At 36.6% G+C, this 23,994-nt stretch overlaps 1 protein-coding gene across 3 annotated transcripts in view; it reads left to right on the forward strand.

Moving 5' to 3' along the window:
- XRCC4 (X-ray repair cross complementing 4) overlaps positions 1-23,994 on the forward strand; it is a 209,944-nt gene that overhangs the window by 22,569 nt on the left and 163,381 nt on the right. For all 3 annotated transcript variants that reach the window (XM_037032053.1, XM_037032055.1, XM_037032054.1), the window contains exon 3: positions 8,060-8,235. In XM_037032053.1, coding sequence (XP_036887948.1) covers positions 8,060-8,235 — 176 coding nt within the window. The remainder of the gene's footprint in view (positions 1-8,059; positions 8,236-23,994) is intronic.

Raw genomic sequence — 23,994 nt, forward strand, 5'->3', positions numbered from 1 at the left:
ATTTTTATTTGGTGATAATCTTTTTAAAAAGGCTAATGGTCCTGAAATAATATGTGGATCATGACAGGTATAAACTCAAAAATGTAGAATTATGTTTTGTTCATATAGCAAAATTTTAATATTTTTCTAAAGTATTTTATCAAAAGATTCAAAAAACTTTCTATCACTATGCAATCGTCATTTCTATAGTTGTGAGTATGTTTTAGGTAAAATAATTTTGTCACGTTGATTTAAATACTATTTGTATTTTCTATCAACTTTTGAAATACTTCTCTAATATTTGATATTACTACAGTATATCATCTTTTAAAATTACCTAAGTTCTGGCTCTGGCTGGTGTGGCTTAGTGGATTGAGTGCTGGCCTGTGACCCAAAGATTGGCTGTTTGATTCCCAGTCAGGGCACATGCCTGGGTTGTGGGCCAGGTCCCAGTACAGGGAGCATGAGAGGCAACCACACATTGATGTTTCTCTCCCTCTATTTCTCCCTCCCTCCCCCTCTTTCTAAAGTTAAATTGATAAAATCTTTAAAAAATTACCTGAGTTCTGAAATTTTGTTTCCTTGTTGAATGTTAAAATTGTTATAACCACATTTTTTTTATCCACTCATGTACTGATGGACATTTGGGCTGCCTCCAAATCTTGGCTGTTGTAAATAATGCTGCAGTAAACATAGAGGGTGCATCTTTTCTTTCAAATTAGTGTTTTGAGTTCATTTGGATAAATTTCCAGAAGTGGAATCACTGGGTCATAAGGCCGTCCATTTTTAATTTTTTGATGTTAAGTCAATACTGCTTTCCACAGTAGTTGCACCAATCTGCACTCCCACTAACAGTGCACGAGGGTTCCCTTTTCTCCACATCCTTGCCAACACTTGTTTGTTAATTTGTAGTAGATAAGAGCTGTGGTACATTTACTCAATGGTATACTTTTCGATGGTAAAAAAGGACCCTTTGCAATTGCATGGGTAAACCTGGACTACATTATGCTAAGTGAAATAAACCAGAGAAAGACAAGTACCATATGATTCCACTGATATGTGGAATCTAATGAACAAAATAAACTAACAAACAGAATAGAAATAGACTCATAGCTAGAGAACACAATGACAGCTATTAGAGGGTAGAGGGGTGGGGGGCTGAGTGAAAAAGGTAAAAGGATTAAGCAAAAAAAAAAAAAAACCAAACAACTCATAGACACAGACAACAGCTTGGTGATCCCCAGAGTGAAAGTGGGGTTAGGTGTTGGTAGAGAGGTTGTGTGAGGGTAAATGGTGATGGAAGGAGACATGACAGGGTGGTAAGTACACAATACAATGTACAGATGATTTATTATAGAATTATATACCTGAAACCTATATACATTTATTAACCATTGCCCCCCCTATAAATTCAATAAATTTTTAAAAGCTGTTATATAACATAATCAAACTGAATTTATACTAACGAGGTTTGGGGGGGGTGTGTGTGTGTGTGTGTGTCTTTTATGACAGATTGCAAGGAATGCTGATATAAGTATTATTGTAAAGTAAAGAAATTTCAAGAGTAATGTTTGAGTACCTATTACAGTTATCTCTTTAAGATGTAAATTTTTATGTAAGAAACCCCAGTTGTTGGTTGGTTGTTGTAGTGCAGGAGTGGAGGGAAATTTGCCAGGTTTGCTCTGTGTGTGCCGGTGAGGGTGGGCCCAGGAGAAACAGCGCTGTTTTAGGGTGAAGTGAGTGCAGGACTAAGACCATGGAGTAGGTTGATCCCAGTCGTCTGGAGGGAGGTCAATTCCAACAGCGCAGTCCAGAAAGCGTGCCCTAGGTGAAATGGCTGCTTTTATGTGAGGAATGCTGTATTTATAACTTAAGTATTTCTGACTGACAAACGGCTTGTCCTGTGTAGTGAGGGATTATGTTCAAACAGAGGGCCCTGAAGTACTTTAATAGCCTTAATTATCAAAGGAAAAGATTACATTTTAATCCAATCAGTAACTCTCATTCACCAAGACAAAAAACAATAATTATACATTAATTTTTTTGTCATTAAGCATTGGGAAGAAAAAGAGTGATTTTGTTAACACTTAAATCGTAATTTTACTAGAAATTAAAGTTGATTTTACATTAACGAAACATTTTGTTTATGCCACACAAAATGTGCCTGCAGTTTCTCTTAACATTATTAATGAGACTGTTATTTCACTAGACTGGGTCCATTGAGAGCAGGGAACACACTTGATCTGTCAACTGTTCTATATGAGTATCTTGACCAGTACTTAGAGTGTACATGCTTAATGGGTATTTCTTGGACCTGAAGATGAAAGGATGCCTCAAATACATAAAACTGGTTAGGAAAAAAAAGAAAGCGAACCACTCACTTTAGAGGTAGCATATTGTAAAATGAAAAATCCGGTTTCATATTTCTTGTTGGCATTGACATTTAATGCAGTATATTCTGCAATTTGTTTTCCAGCTAATGGAATTTAGGGTGAAAAGCGTGATATCAAACCTCTGTGTTATTTGATGGGTTGACTTCCTGTACTAAACAAGCTTTCAAATGGAAAATTTTACAGTTCATCATATATGGTCATTTTATTTTTCAAAGATTTCAAATAAAGTTTCAAATCTCACATATGTTTTATACTTTCATTATTCATTTCTATTTTCTTGTTTAAACTTCAGGGAAAAAATAAAACCAAGTAATATAGCATTATTTCCGTGTTTAGTTAAGGCTTATTACTTAAATATAATTTGGTTTGGCACTTTATAGATAGACAATAATATAATTAAGAACATTGAAACAATTAAATAATTGAAACATGAAAATGGATTTCCTTCCTATACCTCATCCTGTTTTTTGTACAACTTTTTGATTGCTGCAGCCTTCAATTTGGATAATTTTTTTCTCTTTTCATTTGAGTGAAATTAAAAGGATGTGGGGTTCTTTTTAATCTCCCACACACTGAACTCACTGATTTCTTTTTCATTAGCAATGTTTTATCTAATGAATGTTTTGGGTCTAATTATCTTGTGGTCTATCATCACTTCAACATTATAGGGGGTAATATCAGAGGATTAAGTCACAAAGTGGGTTAATGATCGATGACTCTTATGTGACTTTTATAAGAATTGCAGTCAGCAGTAAGAAACATAAATTACCCATCTCTGGAATAGTTTAAATTTCATTGAAGAGTAAATTAAATTTTAGTAATTCTTTAGTATCACATAATTATATCCATTTATATTTGTCTAAACATTGATATTTGGTGACCTATAAAGAGATTCTGTGACGAGGCTTAGTGGAAAAAGGATTTTTAATAAAAGCAATAAACCGGGCCCATGATTTGAAACCACCAAGAAACCTAAAGGGATGGTAAGGCTGAGCTCTTCCGAGCTCAGACACAGGAGTAAGATAGGCACAGTTTGGGGTTCCTTATGCACAAGGATCCAAAAGAAGGACTCTCCTTTCCTTACTTACACTGTCACCTACCCACAAAGAGTGTGAAACAGATGCTTTCTTGGCAGCTAGCTGTCTGAGAGAAATCTCTTGTTTTTTGATCATGTTGGCCTGCTTGCTTTTTATAACATATTATGTGAGTTAGCTGAATCCTTGCTGAATTTTATTGTTTCCATGGCTTTTAATCCTGGTCACTGAAAGTTTCGAAGCATTGCATGCTCACAGCTGTGCCTCCTCCAGATGTTCTTAGCACAAAATTCAAAGCTGGTGACTGGGTTGTGTTTTTAAGATTGCAGTTCTAAGTAGGCAGTGAAAAATTCATGTTTATAGTTATAGGAACTACCCAAGTAAATTTTAAAAAACTGGTACCTTCTTATTAAACATAATTTTTAGAGGGGGCGTATAAATAGAAAGGTTAAACTGACAAACTGAGTAGAAATGGAGGCATGGTTACATGGAACTGACTGAAGTGAGTTCCAGAGGGGAAGGAGTTTGGGGGCTGGATGAAAGAAGGTGAAGGGATTAAACTANATGTTTATAGTTATAGGAACTACCCAAGTAAATTTAAAAAACTGGTACCTTCTTATTAAACATAATTTTTAGAGGGGGCGTATAAATAGAAAGGTTAAACTGACAAACTGAGTAGAAATGGAGGCATGGTTACATGGAACTGACTGAAGTGAGTTCCAGAGGGGAAGGAGTTTGGGGGCTGGATGAAAGAAGGTGAAGGGATTAAACTAAAAGCATTTATATATAACACACAGATACAGACAACAATGTGGTGATAGCCAGAGGGAAAGAGGGGTAACGGTAGGTGGAGGCTGCCAAAGGGGCGATAAATAGGGATGGAAAGAGACTTCGCTTTGGGTGATGGGCGAATGATACAGTGTGCAGATGATGTTTTGTTGAATGGTACACTTGAAACCCGTGGGGGAGACTTTGCCCTCAAGTGTCCCCATCTGCCACTGATGAAAGTAAACAACACCAAGACATGATCTGCTTGGGGAGGAGAGGTGGCCAGTTTCTCAGAGGAAAAAGGCCAGGAGCCCCTTCTTTCAGGGGCTTTTATTGGGCTGTAATATATGGGAATACAGGGCAGCAAGGATCAAACAGTAGATAACATTTCAAAGAAATTTGAGGGCTTAGTCTGAGTCAGTGTCTGTCAGGAAAGGGGGTTGCAGAAACTTTGGGAGACATACTCATTTTCTGCTTGGACCCTTAACGTATGAATGAAAGCACTCTGAGCAAAGCAGGTTTCACAGGATTTTTAGGGATTCTTTCTTATGCCAGATTTCTCCCCAGATACCGCTCTAGCAAGGCAAGCAGCTGCACCCCTCCCCATCAGGTTTTCAGGCTTAAGTGGATTAGAGCCAGGAAGCGCTTTCCCCAGAGGACATGGGGACTCGGGCTATGTCACATAGCCCGGGGGCAAGGGTCCATTGCTCCCTCTTTGTTGCAGCCCCCTGAGTCCTTCCATGATGGCCTCCCAAGTGATTGTGTCTGGCTTAGGTTGCCCCCTGCTATGAGGAGCCTTACCCATCATCAACATTGGCCATGCTTTGCGGGCAGGGGGAGGAAGCTGAGGCAGCGTTTGCTACCAGAGACAAGGTTTTGTCTCCTGTGGCTCACATTCCGGAGGTTGTTCACTCATCCTTAGTCATGGGAGGTAGTTATAATTCCTGAAACCAGGCATATCAGTCCCCAACAGAAACCTGTATGGTTTTGTGAACCAGTGTCACCCCAATGAATTCAATTTAAGGAAAAAGAAAGATAATTTTCTTTCATATGTTTTTTCTTCTTAAAAATGAAATGTTCCATGATAATAATCAACACAGCATTCACGGATGGAGTGGGGTAAGAGGGTGTCTAAGATGGCGGCACTTGGATGTAGGCCCCACGAGACTGGCATTTTTGTCTCTCCTTAACTGTTGTATTCCCGGTGGCTAGAATAGTGCCCAGCAGATAGTAGATGCTCATAGCATTTTAAAATAAATGAATTGAATCGATACATTCTGCTAAATATTTTCAGATAGGTACCTTGTTATGTTCATGAAATTTAGAATGCTTTAGGTGTTTTATCAATAAGTATCAGTTTTTATTTTCTTTTGTGTTTTATAAGTTTGTCTATATCTGCATTAAAGATGGCTTCTATCTGCATTAAAGATGGCTTCTGCAGATTTATTTTTTATTTCTCCATGAAATAATTGTCTTTCGTAGGTATTTGGAACTGTTCAATATTATCCAAACAGAAACTATGAAGTTATTCCTCAAATGGGAAGCATTTATTTCATTATTTTAGATTGTTTGGGAAGATATAATATGATATTTACAAGATCAGTAGATTTGATAGTGATGATCATCTTAAATATACCTGGGTTTCAAATATAGGAAAAATATGTGAAAGTATTTTAGAAGCTGCAAAGTCACATAACAATATAAGATATTTATATTCTTTTCAAAGGCTGTGTGACTCATTTTCACTATTAGGCTTGTTATCAAAAATTGCTTGGGAAACATATGTGTATCTCCAGACTCTTCCCCACTGCGTGTCATGGGCTCCAGACAGTTACTATCACACAGACTAATATTATGAAAAGCTGGGTTGTATTTTCAGGGATTCTTTAATCAAGATTCTGTTGTTTTCTGTAGTACTTCATTTTAATATGTTTTTAAATATCATAGAAGAAAATAATTTACCCACTATCCCGTATCTTTGCCTATCTCCAAGCCACAAACAGCAAGAGAGATGTAAATATGAATCCTAGGTTCACCACTTCCTGCCCCCGTGACCCTAGACTGTTATGTGATCTCTCTGAGCCTCAGTTTCCTCATTAATGAAATGAAAGTAATGTCTATCTCAGTGTCATGAAGAATGAAATAGATAAATGTACCCTTTAAATATAAAAGTATAGAACCATATGGTCTTTCATCTTTATGGAAGTCTGACTGGACACAGAAAACCACCCAATCACACATATTCCAAACAAATGTAGATTATACCTTGTAATTTCAAAAGCAAGCAGATACATTGCAGCTTTTGAATGGAAGAAAGGTTTTCAGGTTATCTCTTCAGTCATGGACCCTGAAGACCTTCCATTCAAAAGCTGCAATGTATCTGCTTGCTTTTGAAATTACAAGGTGTAATCTACATTTGTTTGGAATATGTGTGATTGGGTGGTTTTCTGTGTCCAGTCAGACTACCAGAAAGATGAAAGACTGTATGGTCTTTTGGGTTCCAGGTCTGAAGAGATAACCTGAAACCAGAGTGCTTTATAGGAAGTAAAGCTTAATTACAGGTTCATGGAATATCTGAACCACATATATGTCTAATGTCTGTGTCTGTAATACTTGAGTGGGGTATGATGTTAAGACCACAGGCCTCTTAAGGAATTGGAGCTGAGCTGTCCATATAAAGCAAGGAACCTAGAAGTTTATCCCATTAATGGAATCACCTTAAAACAAAACAAAACAACAACCAAAACCTGGACCCTGGTTGGGGATGCAGCATAGATCCATCAGCAAGAGATATGAGTGAATAACCCAACAAAAATAAGAACCTTAAGTCTCTGTTATGCTCAGGTGGGAGGTTTATATTTGAATTTTTTGCCTCTTATATAAAAACAAAACTGGGGAATTAACTTACAAAATTGGTCTGGAATGGTGACACCCCATAGGGACTCCAAGAAAGGCAAACGAGAAACCTCCATTTAATGCCACCTCTACTGCCCAGAGCTCTTGCTCCTATGGGAGGGCCCTGCTAACACATGGCCATGCAGAACGGGCAAGAAAAGAAGAACGAGAATGTATAAGCAGATAGAAGAGATGGAATTAATACTCAGAACCACGCATAAAGACTGATCTGAAAGAGATTTTAAATATATTTAAAGCCTTCAAATATTTACAAGGAGAGTGTAACAAGAACCAGGATATTATGAATAAGAAACAGTATCTAAAATTGAAAATATGATTACTGAAGTAAGTTATCTATGGGTGAGTAAAACATGAACTTTAAAAGTACCTAGATGAGAAGACTGGAAGGCAGATCCCTAGTATAGTATGTTGTAGAGGAGACACTGTAAATATTAGTTCCCTTCTTTTTCCTCCATCATCACCTCCCTCCATTCACATCTCCTGTTGTTGGCACAAAGCGACATAAACAGTATGAACTCCACTTCTACTTTAATTTGACTGTGCCCATGGGAGAAATAGACTGTTGTCTATTTAATCTCTTTAATAATAGAGGCAGGGAAGAAAGATGTAGTAAAATACTTACCTTATTAATGATTATAGGGAGTAATTTCTCTGGCTATGATCTAGTAGCAAGTATATAGGGTAGTAGTTTCTGTGGTAATTGCTAGTGCATGCATTTCATCTGAGAAGAGAAAGAATAGAAAGGAAGGAGCCTCGTGTTCTCAGGTGAGATTTGAAACTAAATGTGTTTGTCAAAAATTGAGTTCAGTTAAAGGGTATAATTTGATTTAAAAATGTATGGTATGGGGTTTGATTTTATTTAAAATTTCTGTTGCATAAGTGATCAATTAATAGCAACAGGTAAAGAACTATTTTCATGTTTAGAAATTTACTTTTTATTTTAAAAGTTTTCATTAATGTTTTCCATAGTTGGTGAATCAGCAATTTCCCAAGAAGCTGATGACATGGCAATGGAAAGAGAGAAATATGTTGATGAGCTGAGAAAAGCATTGTTGTCAGGAGCAGGACCGGCCACTGCGTACACGTTTCATTTTCCTAAAGAGTCTTGTCATTTCTCCTTTGAGAAAAACCTGAAAGATGTTTCAGTAAGTAAAACTTTCTGAAGTGTGGTGTGATGTCAGAGCTCTTATGGGGAGTTATTGAAGTAATTAGCATATTATTCCCAGAATACCTCAGAAATAAAAGTTTGAAAAGTACTTGATTTCCAAGTTGGAAGAATGCTTCAAAGTTACAGTCAATGCTTTATCTTAATGAATTATGAAAACTAATTATGGGAGAATGTATTTAGTTTTTAATGCTTTAAATAAGTATTTTAGAGATAATTACATGAATGAGCAGTTCTGAAAAATGAGGTCAAAAGTTTTAGACATTGAGACAAAGTCTATTGAAATAAGTTTGGGGAAATAGTGATGTTAAGAACGAAAGTAATATATTTACCTTTGAGTATTTAATAATCATGCCTTTTTTACTTATTAGAATGTATTTGAAATTATAAAATGATATAATTAAGTATAGTAGGACTTATAATTAGGAATTAAGATGTTTTATTTATATTATCAAACTTAAAAATATTAAAATAGAAATAATTCAAACCAGACTTTCCAAAACTTACACGCTTTACCAATGAGGATATTTACTATTTGTTCTGCTTGGTTCCTACACCAATTCAAACCAAGATAAATGATTTATTTATCAAAAGTATTGTGCTTACTATTTCTATATTTTACTCAAGATTATGCAATAATTAGAGATTAAATTATTGGCACTTGGCCAGTCGTTTACTGAGCAGATATGAGGTCTATGGTAGGAGAAAAGGAGGGCCCTCTTTATGATATTAAGTTTAAAGACAGTTATTGACAATTTATGCTAGAAGTAAATTGAAATTAAAAAATTATTTTAAAAAGCCTCTTTTATTCAGAATGAGTAAAGCTATTTCATCAATTAGAGAAATATTTGAAGCAATGAATTGAACCATTTTTTTCAAATATGTATTATCATATAGACTGAAGGGGTATCCAACCTTTTGTTGTCTCTGGGCTACATTGGAAGAAAAAGAGTTGTCTTGGGCCACACATTAAATACACAAACACTAACAAAAACCAGTGAGCAAAAAAGAAAAAGTCCATGCATAATTTTTGTGATACTCAGCACCACAGATAAGGAAAAAGGCCCTGCGTATAATTATGCAGCAGCCCTTTTGATAATCTTTTAAAATCACCGAACAGGCCCCAAATTTGTGATCACTGATATAGAAAATTTATATATCTAAGTAATAAAATGTAATATAAAACAGTAATAAAACTAAGTATTGTTTTAAGTAAATTTATGATTTTGTATTGAGCCATATGCATAACCATCCCGGGCTACGTGCAGCCCACAGGCTGAGGGATACCCCCGATGCAAAGAATATTAGAGACACTGGCTTCAGTAATTATTTCTATTTAAAAGATACATACTTTTTCTAATTTAGCTGCCAATGTAAATAAGTTTCAATAAGCTAAACCCTTAAAATGATCATTTAAAATAGGTTAAGTAAGAAGGTTTGAGTTGGCTACTGAAATTTTATTATTTTTTATAGTGTTCTTTTCTGTACAGGTCTGTGATGCTCTCACGGAGTGTGGTATATATACCACAGTACCGCTGATGGCTTCTTGTAATATTTTGAAGCAGGTCATTGTCAAATTGGGAGTAATGCCATTTTCCATTCAACATTTCTGTTTAGTTTATATGTAAGAACATTTCATGCAGCCAGTTTCTAGTTTTCATCTGTTTTGTGTATACTGAAGTATGACAGATTTCAAGTTTGTGAGGTATCTTTGAACCCTGAAGGCTTTGGGTATCTTTGACACGGTGAAAAGAGGCGTTTGGTACCTTGGGCATGGATGGAGTACTTGCCATGTTTGGCTGTACATCTGGTTTTGCTGCTTCTGTGAAGAAAGAACTTCAAGTCCTTGTGAGTCATGTCTTTTACAATTGGCTGGGCAGGTATCAACAGCAGAAACGGACAGTAATCCAGAAGGAGAGCTTGCTCCCCACCCTGAAACTGTCAGTTTTATCAAAGCCAAAGTCTTTAGCCCCTACGTTTTCAACAGGTTTTCTCAAGAAATGGAAACAGTAAGAGATTCCCAGTAACTGAGAAATGTGTTAGTTTCCTAGATGATATGTCTTAAATCACTATGTTGCCGCTTAGAGAGCTGCCTCCTTTATTTATTCATTTACTAACTTGTTTATGAGGGTAAAAAAGACTACTCTCAGAGACAAGAAGGATTTTATTCATGGTTTGGCTTACTTGGGGGATATTTTTGGATGTTTGAATGAGGTAAAACTTTCAGTTCTCTCAGCCTTGTGGATGCAGATGAAAATCACAAGTCCATCTGGCCAAACTGCCTTGGGAATCTTCCAGTGCTGCAAGATGTGTTTCCGCAAAATGAATTTCAGAGGGACAATATCTTGTAAATTTATCTGCTGGCAAACATTTTCCGACAATTGGAAACATGGCAGAATACTTTGTTTAAAGTTAATTGTGCTTTGGTGACCTAAAAGTTTAAGTAGAATTTGTAATACTTTCCTTGGTGATACAGACATCTGATTATTGCCAAACATGACTTCCTACACTTGGAATAAAAGAAAAGAATGAAGTAGATTCCACTCACAAAATTGCAGTGTATTCTGTTGTTTGTTGACATGAGGTTACTCTCTCATGGCAAAGTGAATTCCGCGACTTTTAATTATATTTGCTACTAGAGTCATAATGCTACGAGTCTGGGTTTCTAAGCATTTGTTGCCAAATCAAAAATTTGTATGTTTTTAATTCTGTGTTGGTGATCACTACACAGTATGAGCATTTCATATATTCAAGTCATACAAGACAATTGAAATTTATAATTATATCAAATTTTCTTTCTATTTTTTTTAAAGGAGAGCTATTAATTTGTGTATTTAAAAACTTTTTTTGGAAATATTATCTTGCGTTTTATCAGTGAGAGAATTGTCGATTTCCAAAGCAATGAAATATTTTAAATGTATAATGTGTATGTCAATGTTTATATACATTTTGGGAAGTGGGGAGTGGGTGCATGGTTTTCATGAGATTGCTTTTTCAAAACACCCAGAATTTTATTTATGCTCTAATTGGCTTTTCTTTGTAGATAATATAAATGCTTTTATTTTAGCTTAATTCCCATTGGAATAAATGTTAATGTCCTACTAAATACTAACTCTTTTTCTCTGTACAGTACAAACCTTTGGGACCTTCACCATTGCTCTTTACTTGGCAGTAGATGTAGTGGATAAAAGCATACTCTAGTGCCAGCAGTTGGAACTCGTCTCTTTTGTTAAGTACTATGGTCTACTCTGAAGACTGCTTTGGACTCTCTCATTGTTTTCCCTCTGCCTTTCACAATTCATACTGACTCTACAGTAGTATATGCTTTGTCATGCCAATACTACATCTTAATTAATGTCTTCCTCTTTCTTTCTTTGCTTTCATAACTTGCTCTGTTTCTTTAGAAACAATTTATTCATGACCTATAAACAACGCCCCACAAAACCCTAATAGCTCTGGTCAGGTGGCTCAGCTCAGTCACAGCATTGTCTTTTACACCAAAAGGTTTTGGGTTTGATTCCTAGTCAGGGCACACAGCTAGACTGTGGCTTCAGTCCTAGGTCTGGATGTTTACTGGAGGGAACTGATCAATGTTGCACTCTCACTTCCGTGTTTCCTCTCTCTTTCTCTCTCCTTTCCTCCTTCCTTTCTTTCTCCAAAGTCGATAAACATATCGTCAGGTAAGGATTAAAAAAAAGACCTAATTATTTTTGATAAGAATAGCCTTGGGCTCATCATTTAGTTTGCTCACATTTCTCTTTTCTCATCTATAAAATTTTAAAGTGATTTCTTCGGTTTATTTTAGGTCATCTAAAATAGTGTAGTTTTTTATTTCTAAAAGTAGTCCTAAAGAAGGAAAGCAAAGAGGTTTGAAGGAAAATTAAATATGATAAGTAAAGAGACACACAAACACACACAAAAACTGATTACAGGTCTTTAATTAGGTTTCTAGTAGAGTCTTTTTGTATTTCCTTTCCTTTTGTCTCTCTGCCCCCACCATCAGATGTTGGCTTGGGATACAGTTTAGGCTGAAAATATTGTGACTTGAATAGCATGGAAGTTTGTTTTTCTCTGATGTAAAAATCCAAATTGGCAGTCCTGGATTAATACGACGCCTTTATGATGTTGGAGGCTCAGGTTTCTTTAATCCTGTTGCTTTGTCATTTTTCACAGGTAGTTTTTATCTACTGGTCCAGATGGCTGCTCTAGCTTCCTTGTTATGTTTGCCTTTCAGGCAACAGGACTGAGTTAAAGAGAAAATAAAGAGTCCTGGACCTTTTCTTTTAGGCCATCACCCTGAAATTGTATGCATTGCTTTTGCTCACACACATCCCATTGTCCAGAACTAAGTCACATGGCTTTATCTAGCTACAAGCCAGTTTGTGAAATGTGATTTTGGTTTTGTTGCATGCCCAGAAATTCCCATTACTCTGTAGAGAGTGGACAGTGGATATTGAGGGGCAGCTAACAGTGTCTGCATGTTAACATTCAGGAAAGATTGAAATGTCGTTCAGAAAGGCTCACTTTAATTATTATGAGGGTATTTATTCCCCTGATACTTTTATTACAAATACATGGTTTAGTCATATTTTAATTAAAATTCTTTGAACATATGGTGAAGTAAAGACTAACTATATCCCACAGTATGTTGTGATTTTTTCTTAAGTGGAAAATGAATTCAAGTTAGAACATTCTCCCTACAATTATTAAACTTACATTTCTTAGATATATAAAAATCAGGTAAAATAAATTAGCCAAAAGCAGCCAAAGTTGTTTTTTAAAACAGCAGTCCAAAATTCTGTATTAAGCCATGTGTCCCTGTGGTTTAGGGGACTTTAAATGGCTATTTCCAGATGAAATATCAGAATTGGAGCATTTATTATGGTTCTCTGCCAAATACTTTTTCAAAAATAGTAATGACTTTCAGGTTTGTGGGAGTATGGATTGAATTTGTGTTGTTTGCATGCCTGAAAAAGAAACTGTACTATTCTTTATTTCTATGGTAAATGTATTTGTATACATCTGCCATTTTTATATTAAACAGTTTATAATTTCCTGACCTTTTTGGAATGTGAAACTTTTACTTACAAGTAATGTAAGTGGTGCAGAAATCCTATGCAAAGTATGTATTTTCTAGTTTATAGAAGAGACTCTAGAATTATTGCCTTAAAAATTAATTGTTATATGATTTTGTCTTTGATAACTTATTTCTTTGTTTTACTCTGATTTAAAATGTTAAAAATATAGTAAAAAAAAGAGAAAAAAGACAAACAAAAATGTTTGGGGAAATTTAATTTACATCTAATAAAAACCTTTATAAAAGCTTGAAAAAAGAAACATCTCAAAGTCATTATATTTTAATTTTTTCAATTACTCTGGGATTGTTCAGGAAAGAAACAACTTATAATAAAAAGTAGAAGGTAGCATATAAAAACTATGCTATAAAAGGCTTTTGTGTGTTAATAATATTAATCTCTGCTTGTTGCTTTTCAGTTAATCTCTTAACATCTACTTTCACTTCATTGTGTGGTCTCGGTTATGTCAGTCTAAATACGTGAGGACACGGGTGCTGGAAGCATAAGGGAGGGAGTTCCTAAGGAAGGCAGTTATGTAGGGTGGAATCCAGGCCTTTGTCTTACGAATCCAAAATCTTTTTTTAAAATTATTTTTGTTTAAGTGTAATGTACATAGAATAAAATGTACCTATGTTAAATGTAGTTTTATCACCATAGGTAATTCCTTCATACCTCTGCAGTCACTCCCCGATTACCTCCGTCCATCTCCTGACCCTGCTCACCTTCCAGGCCTCGAGCAACCACTGGGTTGTCACTATAGATGACCCGTTTTAAAATTTCTTGTAACTGGAACCACACTCCTGTGTGTAACTTTACAGAGTGTAATGTTTTTGAGGATCATTGTTGCCTTGTGTAGCAGCAATTCTTTCCTTCTGATTGCTGAGTAGTATTGCATTATACGGATATACTGTGTTCACTGTTAGATAGATATGTGGGTGGTTCCCAGGTGTGGGCTACTGTGAATAAAACAGCTGTGTACATTTATGTATAAATCTTTCATGGATATGTTTTTAAAAAACCTTTAAATCTTTATGGAGTTCTTTGTGTATTCAGCATGCTAGTTGTTTAATAGATATGTGATTTAGAAATACCTTATTTCTGTTTGTGGAAGAAGAAGAGAAATTAATTTTGAAGAAGTCATTTTTTTTTCTTTTAAGGACCATACTTTTAGTGTAATATATAATAAATTTATTTTCTTCTAAGCGCTCATATATGAGCTTTTTACTTTTACATTTAGAGCTTATGATTGTTTTTGACTTAATTTTTGTATATAGTGTGAGGTATAGATTGAAGTTAAATTTTTATGTATGGATGTTTCAGTTTTTCTAGCACTATTTGTTGAATTCTGCCTTGAATTTTCTTGTGCTTTGTTGAAAATCACTTGACTAGATATGTCTATATACATATATAAATCTATGTCTAGACTTTGTTCTGCTCTATTGATCGATATTTATTTTGTGCAAAACCCTAAACTGTTTCAATTACTTAGATATATAATAAATCTTGAAATCAGATAATAAGTCTTTCAACTTTGTTTTTTTAATTGTTGTTTTGGATGTTATATATACTTGAGGTTTTTTGTGACACTTAGAATTAATATCAATTTCTGCAAATAACTGCTAAAATCTTGATTGGGAATGCATTGAATCTACAGAATTGACAATGGTGAGTGAACTGCCTGAGGGAGTCATGTGTATAAGTTCTTTGGCTACTCCACTTCTTATACTGTACTTTACATCCTCCTGGTTATTCTGTAACTACCCATTTGTATTTCTTAATCCCCTCACCTCTTCACCCATTGCCCCATACCCCTCATTCCCCCATTCCCCTCTTCTCATCTGGCAACCATAAAACACTCTCTGTATCCATGATTCTGTCTCTGTTTTTGTTTGCTTAGTTTATTTTTTAGATTCAATTGTTGATAGATATGTATTTTTGTCATTTTATTTTCATAGTTTTGATCTTTTTTTAAAAATAAGTTCCTTTAACATTCCATATAATAATGGTTTGGTGATGATGAGTTAACTCCTTTAGTCTTTTCTTATCTGGGAAGCTCTTTATCTGCCCTTTGATTCTAAATGATAGCTTCACTGGGTAGAAGAGTCTTGGTTGTAGGTCATGGCTTTTCATGACTTTGAATATTTCTTGCCAATCCCTTGTAGGTTGCAGAGTTTCTTTTGAGAAATCAGCTGACAGTCTTATGGGAAGTTCTAAAAGAAGTAGGTAACTAACTTCTTTTCTCTTGCTGCTTTTAAGATTCTCTCCTTATGTTTAACATTTGGCATGTTAATTATGGTGTGTCTTGGGGTGGGCCTTTTTGTATCCATCTTGTTTGAGACTCTGTGCTTCCTGGACTTGCATGTGTGTTTCCTTCACCAAATTAGGGAGTTTCCTTTCATTATTTTTTCAAATAAATTTCCAATTCCTTGTTCTTTCTCTTCTTCTGTTACTCCTATGATGTGTATGTTGGACCTCTGGAAGTTGTCACAGAGGCTGCTTATACTATCCTCATTTGTTTTGGATTCCTTTTTTTCTTGTTGTTCTGGTTGTTTGTTTTTTGCTTCCTTATGTTCCAAACCATTGATCTGATTCTTGCGTATGTCCACTCTACCATTGTTGCCCTGTAAATTGTTCTTTATTCACTTCTGACTAGATTTGTGTGTGTGTGTGTGCTGCTGAGGTCCTTACCAAGTTCCTTGAGCATCCTTATCATCAGTACCCAGACCAGACCAGTTAGCTGCAAGGATTGGTTGTGACCACTGACCACCAACTTCCACCCTCTGGAATATCAGCTGTGCAGAGGCACAGTGGTGGTGCTCTGATGTGGTCTGTAGCTGTCCCCTGGGTACACTGGCCCTGGGGTTTCCCTGGTGGTGCAGGCCAAGGTCAGTTCCCACCTGTGTTTTGCCTTGGGGCCACCCTGCCTGAGCTATAAAGCAATCTGAGATGGCTGTGTCCTATGGTGGGTTTGGAGATTCTCAGGCAAAGCCAAGCTGTGAATCTAGGTTGGCTGCTGGTAGTGCCTAGCCTGGGGTTCACTGAGGCCAGCTTTTGCTTGTTTGAGAAGATTGAGGAAGTTGTGAACCATGAGCCAAGACCAGCAATTCATATGGAAAAGCATTTTAAGTGGGTCTGTTAGTTGAGTGGGGTAGAGTCTCCTGGGATCCCCAAGGCCAGTTCAGCAGTGTTAGCCAGGTTGACAGAGTCTCAGGTATGGCACCAGCTTGTTATCTCTCTGGCTCCCTGGGGTGAGGGGAGGGCTTAAGAAAGGGACAATAGCATCTGTTCACCTTGATGCTAGACACTGCAGTTTCTCCCAGTATGCCACTGGTACCTTTCAAGCTGCTCTCCTGGTGCTCGAGCTCAGAGGGAGAGAGTCTGAATAGCTGAGTCTGTGTGTGGGTTCTGTAAGAGGAACTGCTTGGGACTCCAGAAGTTGCTTCCACTGACTCAGTCCCCACTGGTTTTTGCAGCCAGAAGTTGCGAGGACTTATCTTCTTAGCACTGGAAGCCTGGGCTGGGAGGTCTGGTGTGGGGCTGGGACTCCTTGCTCCCCAGATATCCTTCCCGAAAATTTACCCACCACAAGAGAAAGTGGGGCAAGGGCCTTCGAGTCTGCCCCCCCCCACCCCCCGCCAGTCTTGATGGATGTGGTTCCTTTAATTCCGTAGCTGTCAGACTTTCACTCAGCTTGATTTCTAATGGTTCTGAGTGATGGTTTTTCTATATTTTAGTTGCAGTTTTGATGTTGAGTGAAGAGGCAAGCCACGTTTGCCAACACCACTATCTTGACCGGCAGTCAGGTATTATTTTAAAGTGCTATAGTAAAATTTATTCAGTCAGTTTGCTTCTTTGATGTTAACTTTCCAAAACATTAATCTGGAACAGGTCAGGTCTCAGGTATTCTGGATAAATAGTCTTGTAGTGAAAAATAAAATAATGCTGTTTTAATCTCTTTGTGGCAGAAAATGAATCAGATATCTTGGTTACTTCGGCATGGTTCCTGTCATTCTTCAAATACCTTTTACGTGTACTGGGCCATGGGGAGTGCTTATTTTTGTGAGTGTGTGAAAGTGCCTTACCCTTCAAGAAGTTTTCACTTACCATCTCCTTTTGTAAGTGACTTATTGCCTTCCTTTATATTCCTGTAAAATATTTCTATATTTTATAATTCTATTTAAATTTAGTTGCTATAATGGCTGCCTAATGTTTGGAATTGTTACATTTCACTCTTTTAGTGTGCTTAATAATGAAAATACCAGCATGTACCATATGTTATGCTACATACAACCCTAAGGATTTTCTCAAATAGGTCCTGTTATCATCTCAGTATTATGGATGGGTATTAACTGTTACAGAGGAAACTAACATTCAGTGTATGTACCTTACACAAAGCCAAATAGCTAAGGAGTGGCAGGCTGGGGCTGTGACTTCAAAGCATGTGGGGCAGGGAACTATCATGCTATATTTAAGGCCCCTTATTTTTGTATGTAGTTAATGTGCTCAAATTTTTATTGATTTGATATATTAAAGCTCTGTGGCATTCATGATATTCCATTTGTACAGTTGGGAGGGCCTTGGCTCAGGGAGCAGCAGTCAAAGGAAAGATCTGGCAAGACCGATTGTGCGTCCACGTGCAGCCAGTGTACACTGTCGTGCTGGCCAAGTTTGTGAGGCTCTTTGAAATTTTGTCAGGGTAAGTGTTCTTGCATATTAAGAAATAACCCAAATTCTGATTATATTGGAACAAGGAACCCATTCTGTACATGGCTACTGGTTGGATGACGTCCTAGAGGCACCCATTTCCTTTGTATGTTGTTTCACAATTGTTACTCAGAGATCCAGTTGTAATCTTACTTGTATTTAAAGTGCTAAATATTAGACATTATTAAAATTTCCTTCAGGAACATTACCTGTTTAAATCATTTTCACAAATCCTTGGTTAGCATAAATGTTTTTCAATGGATTTGTTTGTCAGTTTTGTGTGTGATGCTTATGATACAATTTATATTATTCAGCCAATCTTACTTGATGCCACTGAAATATAGAGATCTGAATAGTTATCAGTAACAGAACACTGTTTGATGAAAAGTGATAAACTTTTTTAATGTATTATTATAGAGGCTCTTTATAACCCTATGGAATAGATATAATTATTTGTTAGAGTGATTCAAAGACCAAGTCCCTCCTCCAGTGCTGTCTGGTATTTGGAGGATCAGTTTTGTTAGTATTTTTAACAATCTTTATATCAAAAATACTAAGCTACAGTAAAGTCTGTTGTATATATAAATGGAATGAAAATACAGAAATGTAATACAAGAACATTAAGTTAATTATAACGATATTTAATAATTTATATCAAGTCCAAGAAACTTGGTTATCTCTTAATTTATAAAAAAACTGGCAAAAGCAAAATTTTTTCATTATATTGTGGGATTGATAGTTACCATTTCTTTTGTTTCTTATGCTTCTTTGATCCATATGTCCATCTGGTATCATTTTTTTTGTTTGCTCAGAAATTGGTGTTGTGGCCTAATTCCTTAAAATTAGTCTTCTTGATGTCCTAGTTTATGCTTTGTGTAGTTAAAGTCATGCTTGTATTTGTAGAGTAGAAAATTTCCAGAGAAAGTGAGTACTGGTATTAACACTCAGAAGAGTTTTATGCAATGATAGTAAGCAAAGGGCCAGTTAGGCTGAACCTCAAGAAAAATATCTACTGATGAGATTTGTGAGACTGTGCGATCTGGCAAAGTGTCTTTCTCTGAGCTATTTCAAACTGAATTGGAAAAGTTAGCGGAAAACAAGTAACAAGCCCAGGTCACATATTGGCAGATGGACAGTTTGTATGATGTCATGTTTACCCTTCCCCGTGGCTGTTTAACTGTGTGGTCATTAGCAGGGAAGCCTTTCAGGTTTTTCATTATTGATATGAGTGTCTGTAGTAGGTTGAGAAAATGAATTTATTTAAACAGCTTATAATTTATAAAAATTCTACTGGAAAAGAAGAAATAGTATAATATTCATTTTTATATGTTTCTTCATAAAGTTCCATGACAGCAAGGCTTAAATTGTCTTGTTTATCATTGTATTCCTGATTCCCAGAGTAGTATCTGGCACACAGAAGGCATTCGGTAGGTATTACTACCCTCATACTTTTATTGCACTTTACTAAATAACTATACACTCTAAAATAGATGTCAGTTATTGAAAGTGACAATTAAGGTTGATGTTCAATTATTTCTCTAATCCTTCTCTGTTTCCCTTTTTCCCCTAAGTCCAGAAGTATGGATTGATGGTGTTTAGGTGTTCTTTGTGGTTTTGGTAACAAATACACTGTAGGAGAATAGAAGATCAAAGTTATTTGCTAGAAGAGAGACTATTATTCAAGTCAGTTAATGTTACCAGATTTAAAGTCACATAGTTCTGGCTTTGATTTCTGGATGCATATTATACTCTTTTGTAACCTTTGAAAACTTTCCTAAGTTCTCTGAACCTGAGTTTTATCATGTAAAAAAGGTGTGCATAATTAATGCCTATTTCATTATAGCAAATGTGAGTTTAAAATGAGATTCATGTATAAAATTCTTTAGCATCATACCAGCTATACAACGAGGCACTCAATAAATGATAGCTGCTATTTTATGGTGGTTATTCTATTCATCTTAATCTCTCTAGTTTCTTCTCTCTTGCTTTTTAGATAATATTGTATTTTAACATGGGACCAGTTACTTGTTCTGTGACCTGGAACCTTCTTCTCTTAACTTTTTTTTAAAGATTTTATTTATTTATTTTTAGAGAGGAAGGAAAGGAGAGAAGGAGAGAAATATCAATGTATGGTTGCCTCTAGTGAGTCCCCTGCTGGGAACTGGCCTGCAACCCAGGCATGTGCCCTGACTGGGAATCGAACTGTGATGGTGTGGTTCGCAGGCCCGAGCTCAATCCACTGAGCTACACCAGCCAGGGCTTTCTCTTAACTTTTGATCCTCAGTTAAATTGTTTATGACATGAGTAATTGGATTAACTCAGAGTTCTCCATGCACCCTCTCTGATTGGTGGGCACCTCTTGGAGTACTGTTCTTCAGAGTGCTCTGGGGCCACTGGTATGGTGCACTGGAAGACGTCTGTGATGGTTAGAGCCTGCGAGCTGACATCACTCACCTGTTCATAGCCTCAGTCTTTGACTTTCAGTAAATGAGAAAGTAAAAACAAGTTTTTAAAGATATGTATACATGACTTCACATTTTAAAAAATACTTATCGAGTACCTGCTTTATATAATGCATTGTGTGAAGTACTTCCTTTAGGTCTGTGAAGAGTGAAGATATCAGTGAGTGAATTTTTCCTTGAAGAGATATCTTAAGTAGGATATTCTGTATAATAAAAATAATGATTGGGGAATATAAAACAGAAAACTGTACTTGAATAAGAATTAAATAAAAAATAAAATAAAATAAATAAAAATAAAAATATTGATGACGATGATGAAATTGTAGTGAAGACACAAGAAAGGAGTTTTATCAAATATACTCCAAATGAAGAGATATGCTTATTTATTTATTTAAAGTATTTTTATCGATTATGCTATTAAAGTTTTCCCAATTTTTCTCCTTTTATCTGCCTTCCACCCTGTCCCCTGACCCCTCCAACATTCCTCCCCTCTTTAGTTCTTGTCCATGGGTTGTACATATAAGTTCTTTGAATCCTCTGTTTCCCATACCATTTTTTATTTCTCCCCATCTATTTTATGCCTACTAATTATGCTTCCTCTTCCCTGTACCTTTTCCCCCATCCCTGTTCCCTGTACCTTCCCCCTCCCCATTGAACTCCTTCTGCGTGATGTCCACTTCTCTGATTCTGTTCCTGTTCTGGTAGTTTGCTTAGTTTTTGTTTTTGTTGTTTTTCTTTTAGGTTCATTTGTTAACAGTTGTGAGTTTGTTGTCATTTTATTGTTCATATTTTTTATCTTTTTTTCTTAGATAAGTCCCTTTAACTTTTCATATAATAAGAGCTTGGTGATGATGAACTCCTTCAACTTGTTGACCTTATCTGGGAAGCACTTTATCTGCCTTTCCATTCTAAATGAAAGCTTTGCTGAATAGAGTAATCTTGGATGTAGGTCTTGCCTTTCATGACTTGGAATACTTCTTTCCAGCCCCTTCTTGCCTGTAAGGTCTCTTTTGGGAAATCAGCTGATAGCCTTATGGAAACTCCTCTGTAGTCAAGTCTCTCCTTTCCTCTTGCTGCTTTTAGGATTTTTCCCTTTGTCTTTAATCTTGGGTAATTTAATGATGATGTTCCTTGGTGTGTTCCTTTTTGGGTTCAACTTCTTTGGAACTCTCTGGGCTTCCTGGACTTCCTAAAAGTCTATTTCCTTCACCAAATTGGGTAAGTTTTCCTTCATTATTTGTTCAGTTAAGTTTTCCCTTTTTTGCTGCTGTTCTTCTCCTTCTGACACCCCTATAATTCAGATATTGGGATGTTTCAGGTTGTCCCATAGGTTCTTCAGCCTTTTTTCATTTTTTTTGGATTCTTGTTTCTTCATTCTGATCCAGTTGGATGTTTACTCTTCCTTTTGTTCCAAACTGCTGCTTTGAATTCTGGTTTCCTTCTTGTCACTATTGGTTCCCTGAATATTTTGCTTTATTTCATTTTGGGTATCTTTCATTTCTTCATTTTTTGATCAAGCTCAATCAATTTGAGGAATATTTTGATTACCAGGGCTTTCAATTCTCCATCAGATAGGTTGGAGATCTCCTTATCACTTAGTTCTGAGGTTTTGCTGTGTTATTTCATTCGGGGCATATTTCTTTGTCTTGGTGCAGCTGATAGGTTGTAAGGGGTGGGGCCTTACGTATCATTCACCCAGGCAGGGCAACCCTCTTTGCTGCGCTGCCAGTGTGGTTGTTTCTTTAATTCCTTGGTTTTCAGAGTCCCACGCAGTTTGATTTTCAGGCACTTTTGGTTGTTTATTGATTTTAGATTGGTTATTATCCTCCTTTTGGTTGTGTGAGGAAGTGGAGGGTTTCTACCTGTGCCTCCATCTTGGCCAGAACTGAGATATGCTTTGTAACAGACTATTTAACAGACTGTAAGAATTTCAATTCCAACCAGCAAAAGCAATAGTTTATGATATTTTATTTTTGTACAATTATGCAGTTAATAGCCCTATCCAAAACAAGACTTTTATTAAGTCAGAATATTGAGACACGCTATACAGTGTGCATTGTATTTAATTACCAGATCATATCATTGATATGTTTATATGGCCATCTTCATTTATATTTTTATTTCCTGTTGCTTTCTGAATCTATCAGAGATTTTCACCAATTCACTAGTGGTTCTTTTATTGGGTATTGAAATGTGAGAGAAGTCTCCTTCTTACATGGTGAATGGGGTTCCCTGACCCAAATCTAAGCTTGGTCCAGCGTTAAGGCCTGACCCAGTACTTGCTTTTGCTTTCATTTGGCTATTTTAGGTAACAATAACCAGGGATTTGTATATTTAACCTCTTACTTATTAGTATGTATTTCTTCCTGCATCAAATGAAGCAACTCCCTAGGAGCTGTGCCCGCCAAACTCCACTGGCAACTTTTACCTTTAGTGGTAACTGGCTGCAGCATCGTAGCGGCTCCATACCATGGATAACCATGTAGCCAACCAGGAGTCAAGCAATTTTCATCTCTTGACTTTTATTCTTTCTCGTCCCAAGCCACATGTTTCTTTGAGTCAGGGTTGTTCTGGCAAATCCCACCACTTAAATGAGGTTCCTGGACTCAATTCCACATGGGGGTTGGGGTAGGGGTTGCCCACACATCAACGCAAAATTCCCAGACGCCCACAAGGTATCTAATAATTCAGGTCTATTCTGACACTATCTAATGGGCTGTAGCATCAGATTACATAGGTTAAGCATTCAGTCCTACAAGACTTCTCCCTGCCCTGCGCTGCTTCCCTCCCCGCCCGCCCCTCAACACACTTGCACTTAAGGCACCAGCCACAAGCCCAGGCTCTTAGCTGTGCTGCTAACCAACTGACTCTAGGTTGGAGGTTCCAACCACCCACACCAACTTAGAATGCTAATCAAGAGTCCAGGTTATTACCTGTGCTTATGACCAACTGACTGTAAATCAGAGGATTTTACAATCCTCTCCTTGAGTTTGACTGATTTGCTAGAATGTCTCACAAAACTGCAAAACATGTTACTTCTAGGCAGTGAGTTTGTTTTTAAAGGATATTAAAGAATCAACACCTAGATGAAGAGGTGATAGGACAAGGTCTTGCACAAAGGAGGTTTGTCTTCTGTGGGGCCTGGGTCCCTGAAAGATGCCACGTGGGAGTGTTCCGGTGCTCCCCCAAGTGGGAGCTCCCTGAGAAAAGGACCAATGCACTGTCATGGGTTTTTCACGGAGGCTTCATGACATAGTCATGATTGACCGAGTCAGCGATTTTCAGTTGGTGTGCTGTGAGAATTTTTACAACATGCAGTACCTGACTATTTGGTCAGGAGCACCAACCTCCTTTCCTTTAGGTCGTCAAATCAAAAATGACAACAGTCAACACAATAGCTATCTGGTGTGAATGAATCAAAATCATACCTATCTTTTTGTCAGATTGGCAAAAGTATATTTTTGGTGTGCCACAGAATTTTAGTAATTAGTTTATGTG

Source organism: Sturnira hondurensis, unplaced genomic scaffold (assembly GCF_014824575.4).
Source record: "Sturnira hondurensis isolate 20B ecotype Veracruz unplaced genomic scaffold, ASM1482457v3 Scaffold0021354, whole genome shotgun sequence".
NCBI lineage: Eukaryota > Metazoa > Chordata > Mammalia > Chiroptera > Phyllostomidae > Sturnira > Sturnira hondurensis.